At 34.9% G+C, this 7640-nt stretch overlaps 1 protein-coding gene across 1 annotated transcript in view; it reads left to right on the forward strand.

Annotated features, from left to right (window-relative positions):
- The window catches only part of LOC137631668 (uncharacterized), a 10371-nt gene extending 3095 nt beyond the window's left edge, over window positions 1-7276 (forward strand). The window contains exons 3-7 of the mRNA XM_068363543.1: window positions 1-337; window positions 3777-3850; window positions 4502-4610; window positions 5370-5582; window positions 6509-7276. The exon at window positions 1-337 is cut by the window's left edge and continues 326 nt beyond it. Of these exons, the coding sequence (XP_068219644.1) occupies window positions 1-337; window positions 3777-3850; window positions 4502-4610; window positions 5370-5582; window positions 6509-7204 (1429 nt within the window). The 3' untranslated portion in view covers window positions 7205-7276. The remainder of the gene's footprint in view (window positions 338-3776; window positions 3851-4501; window positions 4611-5369; window positions 5583-6508) is intronic.
- Window positions 7277-7640: the final 364 nt, after the last annotated feature.

Below are 7640 nucleotides of genomic sequence, written 5' to 3' on the forward strand. Positions count from 1 at the left end.
CACAGAGGACAAACGCTACGGCGCCGATGTCTACAGTTTCTACCTGCAGGAGGAGGACATGCAGTACGATATCATGACCAACGGGCCTGTTGAGGCGGCCTTCACAGTGTACGAAGACTTCCTCACTTACAAGTCTGGGGTCTACCGGCATGTCGAGGGAGGCTCCCTGGGAGGTCATGCCATTCGCATCATTGGATGGGGTGTTGAGAATAACGACCCTTACTGGTTGATTGCTAACTCCTGGAACTACGACTGGGGTGATAAGGGGCTCTTCAAAATTCTCAGAGGCAGTGATGAATGTGGCATTGAGGGCAATGTCGTTACTGGAACACCAAAATAATTGGATGGAAATTATTCATCTCTTTCTTTATTGGTTTTCTTAATTCTACATAAGGTGATTATGTAATAAAGATACTAACACTTAAAGGGCATTTTACTTCCCTGTGAATTATTCTTTAGTCAGAGAGGGTAAGGATTAAGTATTGGAATTACTATTTAGAAGCAATTCAAAGACTGAATAGGCTATGAAAGACAATCTGTAATAAACGGTACACCTCTAAGCTATCCTTACGAAGCAAATGGTGTTTGCCTGTATCGTTACAAAAACAAACTCTGTTCTAGAACAATGCTTCACACGTATTTCAGTTCACTTCATGCTATGCGCTGTACTGATTACTCAAGGATCTTTACAGTGTTATTTTGGCTCCTAACGTCACTTGCTTTACGTACGTCCCTAACTGTTCTTGCATTACATCCTTCACTAACTTTACTTGCTTTATATCCTTCCCTAACTTCACTTGATTTATATCCTTCCGTATATTTACTTGCTTTATATCCTTTCCTAACTTCCTTTGCTTTATATTATTCTCTAACTTCACTTGCTGATATCCTTCCTTCCTTAACATTACTTGTTCTATACCCTTCTCTAACTTTACTTCTTTTGAATCTCTCCCTAACTTCATTTGCATTATATCCTTTCCTAACATACTTTGCCTTATATCCTTCCCCTTATTTCACTTTCTCTATATACTTTCCTAGCTTTCCTTGCTTGATATGCTTCCTTAACTTCACTTGTTTATATCCTTCCCTAACTTCCTATGCTTTATATCCTTTCCCTTTCTTCACATGCTTTATATACTCCCCTAACTTCTTTTATTTATATAATTTGCTAACGTTAGTTGTTTTATATCCTTCCCTAACTCCACTTGCTTATATCCTTTCCTAACTTGAATTTCTCAATGGCCTTCCCAAACTAAACTTTCTCTATATCCTTCCATTTTTACCCATACTTTATATCTTTCTCTAACTTCACTTACTTTATATCCTTTCCTAACTTCAATAGCTCTATATCCTTCCCTAACTAAACTTGCTTTATATCCTTCCCTAGTTTTCTTTTTTTATATCCATCTCTAATTCCACTTGCATTATATCTTTCCCTAACTTCACTTGCTTTATATTTTTCTACTTTGCCTAGGTTCCCACTTCCTTTCCTCCCTCTTACTCACCGTACCTTTCTATCTATCACGTTGTTAAATGCCAGCTATCCTCGCCATGGATCCATTTATATATTGCACACATTGTACTTACTGTAAGTTTTTAGCATTATTAATCATTTAATTTAGTAATGAATCTCTATAAAGTTCTAGTTCTTTAATCTTCAGTTCATTTTGTTTGAGCTTCTAGATCATAATGTTCTCTTTCCTGATCCTGATTTATTCTCCTTGGTATTTTAGTCAAAAGAAGTTAACTTTTGAACTTGTAATTTTCAACCAAGTGTGTCTCGTCTCAGCTCCTGCCTTGTAGCTACCTATGGAGAACCTTCATCTACCTTTTGTAAGTTACTAAATATATATTTTGAAACTTTGGAATTGGGCACATCTGACTGAAGTTGATTTTTTGAAACCTTGCATATTCAAAGATTGATTTAGAAGGATAAGGTTGGGTGATAGGGTTCTTGTCTGTTTTTACCTTTCGTATGTATAGGAAAAATATCAATGCATTAAATTCCATGGGCTACACGTCAAAATTCTATCAATGTTAGTTGAAGAACTAGTGAGCAGAAACTTGAAATAAAGACAACACAGGTTTGAATATGTGATAAAGAGTGAGCTGTAATTATCAGAGTATGACACAAGGATTTAGCAAGACGAAGGCAATGTCGAGGATGCATTAAAATGAAATTTGGTTAAGAATCATTTGGAAACAAAGCCAAAATTATTATTTGGAAATACACTGAACAAAGTGGAACTATTGTAGCGGACACTTGGATTTAGCAAGACGAAGACAATGTTGAGGATGCATAAAAATGAAATTTGATAAAGGAATTATATGGAAACAAAGCCAAAATTATAATTAAAAAATGCACAAATTAGGATTAAAAAATGCACTGAACAAAGTGGGGAACACACAGATTTAGCAAGACGAAGATATTATCGAGGATAATGAAATTATAGGGAAAAAATCCAATTTAGAATGCAGAAATGCACTGAACAAATTGGAACGATTGTGGAGTACCTGGTATAAAAATATGAATTTAATTAACAGAAGTGGGTAATGAATAATTTTAGCCATTACATAAACTAACTTTGTTCCCATCCTTTCAAACAGGTCATTTAATTAAAAAACTTTGTTTGGTATTTATTTGGTTTACAATAGAAGTGATTGATGTTTTTCCTGTCCATGTTATACTAAAGACCAGAAATGTAAAAATTATTGCCGATACCAAAACACATTCAAATTTTGAATGGGTCTAGCTTTCATATAGTCTTAAGAATTTACTAGAAGGGCTTTTAATACTTATCATAAATCATGTTAGACCTTTAAGAATTACTTTCAAAACTAGTATCTTTGCATACCCATCATCAAGCACTCTCTCTCTCTCTCTCTCTCTCTCTCTCTCTCTCTCTCTCTCTCTCTCTCTCTCTCTCTCTCTCTCTCTCTCTCTCACTGGCACAGACAAAGTGTATTTCTAACCTTACACACACACACACACTGGCACAGATAAAGTGCATTTATAACCTTGCACACACACGCACGTACACACACACTGGCACAGACTAAGTGCATTTCTAACCGTACACACACATTCACACACACACTGGCACAGACAAAGTGCATTCTAACCTTACACACGCACACACACATACATGGCACAGACAAAGTGCATTTCTAACCTTACACACACACATTGGCACATACAAAGTGCATTTCTAACCTTTCACACACACTCACACATACACTGGCACAGACAAAGTGCATTTCTAACCTTACACACACACACACACACACACACACACACACACACACACACACACACACTGGCACATACAAAGTGCATTTCTAACCTTACACTCACACACACATACTGGCACAGACAAAGTGCATTTCTAACCTTACACACACACACACGCCCACAGACTGGCACAGACAAAGTGCATTTCTAACCTTACACACACACACACACACCCATACACTGGCACAGACAAAGTACATTTCTAACCTTACACACACACACACACACACACACACACACACACACACACCCACCTGCTGGCACAGACAAAGTGCATTTCTAACCTTATACACACACACAGACAAACGCACTCACCCACACACACTCACAGACCCACACACTGGCACAGACAAAGTGCATTTCTGACCTTATCAGAATATAGCAGCGTCATTATTAGATTGTTCAACTATGATTTTTGTCTCAGTCAGCTGGTCACATCTCACCGAATGTGTCATTTTCAAGTTGCTTTTGCGGCGAATAAAAGACTGGTGTAAGGACGCTGTTCTGTGTCTCCTTTCTGAGCCTTGATGCTGATTGGAGGCAGCTCTTATTTCAAATGTGAGTAACTAAGGGGATGATTAGGTCCCCTCTCTAATTCTCTCATAATTATATATATATATATATATATATATATATATATATATATATATATATATATATATTTATATATACATATATATAAATATATATATATATATATTTATATATACATATATTTATATATATATATATATATATTTATATATATATATATATATATATATATATATATATATATATATATATATATATATATATATATTATATATATATATTTATATATATATATATATTTATATATATATATATTTATATATATATATTTATATATATATATTTATATATATATATATATATATATATATATATATATATTTTATATACATATATATATATTTATATACATATATATATATATTTATATATATATATATATATATATTTATATATATATATATATTTATATATATATATTTATATATATATATATATTTATATATATATATATATTTATATATATATATATATATATATATATATATATTTATATATATATATACATACATATATATATATATATATATATATATATATATATATATATATATATATATATATATTACATGTCATTTCACATATTTATTCTGATCATTACCCTTAATGTGATAGGATGAAGTGCTTCCTTCTGGTCGTGTTCTTGGGGCTGGCCTCCGCCAAGCTCCACCCACTTTCCGACGAGTTCATCGACTTGATCAACAGCAAACAATCCTCTTGGAAGGTAAATAACAACAAAATCTGGCTTTGTAATTACCTTTACACTTTGTGCATATGAAGGGAAGTATACTCAACGTGATCAGAAGGTAAGGTACACACATACCTTTTAAATACTTACTTCTCTTGCTTGAGGGTACACTCTGGCACACTTCTATCTAACCTCTCTTCCTTTTGTTTTGTTAAAAGTATTATAGTTTATATAAAAAATATTTATTTTAATGTTGTTACTCTTCTTAAAATATTTTATCTTTCCTTTCCTCACTGGGCTACTTTCCCTGTTGGAGCCCATGAGCTTATAGCATCCTACTTTTTCAACTAGGGTTGTAGCTTAGCAAGTAATAATAATAATAATAATGAGTACTGTTGTGTACTTGCAACTCGGACGCATTGAGTTCAAACCGTTGCTCAGGAGCTGAAGCTTTATTCTTTCATTTGATCGTCAATTGCAGGGATTACAGAATATATTGATTTAATTTTTTACCATATGATCATATTTAAAGAAAATTTTTAATAATTTCATGTCCAACTCTCAAAAGTGTCCCGTTGAAAAACTTGAACTTTTTATAAATAAATTTTTTATCTGATTATATTAGAGTTGTCGCTGAATATTCTGTTTTATTATACAATTATTATCTTTAGTGATATTCAATCAATTTAATTTTGCTATCAACTCCAATTCTCATAAGAATCATATACTGTGCAAAAAAAAAAAATAATAATAATAATAATAATAATAACACCAATATACTCCTCTCCTTATCAGGCAGGACGCAACTTTGCAGAGGACACTCCACTGGAACAACTGAAAGTACTCGGTGGTGTTCTGGAAGGTAGCAGTGGCTTGGAGATCCCTAGATATGAGGGCATCGTTCCCAAGGACTTCACTATTCCAGAAAGCTTCGATTCCAGGGAGAAATGGCCTCATTGTCCAACAATTGGTGAAATTCGTGACCAAGGGTCTTGTGCCTCTGACTGGGTAAGTCCTTAAATGTGATGTGGTTTTGATGGGTACATATAGTATTTGAAGGAATAAATTTATCGTAAGAATTTGATTGGGATAGACAGATGGAAGAAGGATTTATAGGGGAAGAACAGTAGGGGTTCACTCTAAGGATTTATTGTGTTGATCAAGTATTGTTTTGAAGTAAACATGTCATATGTTTGAAAAAGATAAGACCCGCATATTTGGGGCTTAGATTGACCTTCGTAAAGACCACGATAAATATTGACAGGAGCAATGTATAGTGATGAAAATGTCTTGGATAGAAGATGAATGAGCTAAATAAAAGTATTTTATGATGGAAGCAAAGGATGCATTAGAATATATAGATGGGAGGGTGACTGGTTTGGTATAGAAGTTGGTCTGAAAATATATGCTAACCCAAAAAATTGCAGTTTTAGGGAAGAGAAGGAGACATGCTTAGAAAGCAAACCCCTTGATGTTATTGAAGGGTAGTAATATGTAAGAGAGAGTTGAGAGACACAGAATATTTGCAGGTACAATTTGCTAATGATAAATATTATGTGGAGGTTGTAGCATATAGTGATGTGGAAATTCAAGCCCATGGTGCACAATTACCTTTCAGCAGATAAATTATGGATGCCTAAGAGATCATTGATTCATTTCCTTTATGGTGTCATTCACTGATAAGGCTCTCTGTAACAATGTTTTCTTTGATTGTGTAGTCTATATAATTCTAGGTTATATATTTTTTAAATAACTGTTGATTTCCCTCTTGAATCTAATTCTAACAGCCATTTATCCACTAAATACTATTTTCTGAAATAGTTAAACGCTTCAATTTTTTTGATCGGAAGTAAATGCTAAACATATGAAATGATATTGATGGAACCAATCGTTATAACAGCAATACATTCTATTGAATATAATTTATCTTGCAGGCCATCGCTGGTGCCAGTGTCATGAGCGACAGAGGTTGCATCCACAGCGACGGAACTGATCACTTTCGCTATTCAGCCGAAGACCTGCTCGCCTGCTGCGATGTTTGCGGATTCGGATGCGACTTTGGGTGGACGGATGGCCCTTTCGATTACTGGAAGAAAAACGGAGTGGTGTCTGGTGGCCGCTGGAACACTAAGGAAGGATGCATGCCATACACGGTTCCTGAGTGTGAACACCACACTGAGGGGGAAAGGCCCCCTTGCCAGGACACCTATCCAACACCTACATGCACCGAGCGATGCATTGATGAGTACGGACAAAGTTACATGATGGACAAACGCACTGCCTACAAAATCTACAGTTTCTACTATCAGGAGAAGGAGATGATGGAAGATATCATGTACAACGGGCCTGTTGCGGCTAGCTTCAAATTGCACGAAGACTTCCTCTCTTACAAGTCAGGAGTCTACAGGCATATCGAGGGATTCCTTTTAGAAATTCATGCCGTTCGCATCATCGGCTGGGGTGTTGAGAATAACGAAACGTATTGGTTGGTTGCCAACTCCTGGAACACTGACTGGGGTGATAAGGGTTTCTTCAAAATTCTCAGGGGCCAAAATGAATGTGAAATTGAGGAGGGTGTTATTGCTGGAATTCCAAATCCACTGTATGGAAATTCCTCCTCTCTTCATTAACTTTGAATTTATTGATTTTGTTTTTTCCAACTTCACTTAAGGTGATTATGTAATAAAGATACTAACACTTAAGGGGCATTTTAATTTCTAGTGAACTATTTCTTTAATCAGAGATAGCAAGGATAGAGTCGTTAAATGATTATTTACAAGCAATTTCAAGATTGGAAAGGGAACAGGTAATAGGGTACAAGCTGTAATATACTAATGGTACACCTCTACATGATTCTTACAAAGCAAATGGATGTTTGCTTGTACTTGGTACTATAGCCAACTGGTACACCTCTAAAGGATTCTTACAAAGCAAACGGGTGTTGTATTTTGTACTATAGCCAACTGGTACACCTCTAAAGGATTCTGACAAAGCACATGAGTGTTTGCTTGTATTTGGTACTATAGCCAACTGGTACACCTCTAAAGGATTCTCACAAAGAAAATG

The sequence above is a fragment of the Palaemon carinicauda genome, chromosome 40 (genome assembly GCF_036898095.1).
Source record: "Palaemon carinicauda isolate YSFRI2023 chromosome 40, ASM3689809v2, whole genome shotgun sequence".
In the NCBI taxonomy this organism is placed as follows: domain Eukaryota; kingdom Metazoa; phylum Arthropoda; class Malacostraca; order Decapoda; family Palaemonidae; genus Palaemon; species Palaemon carinicauda.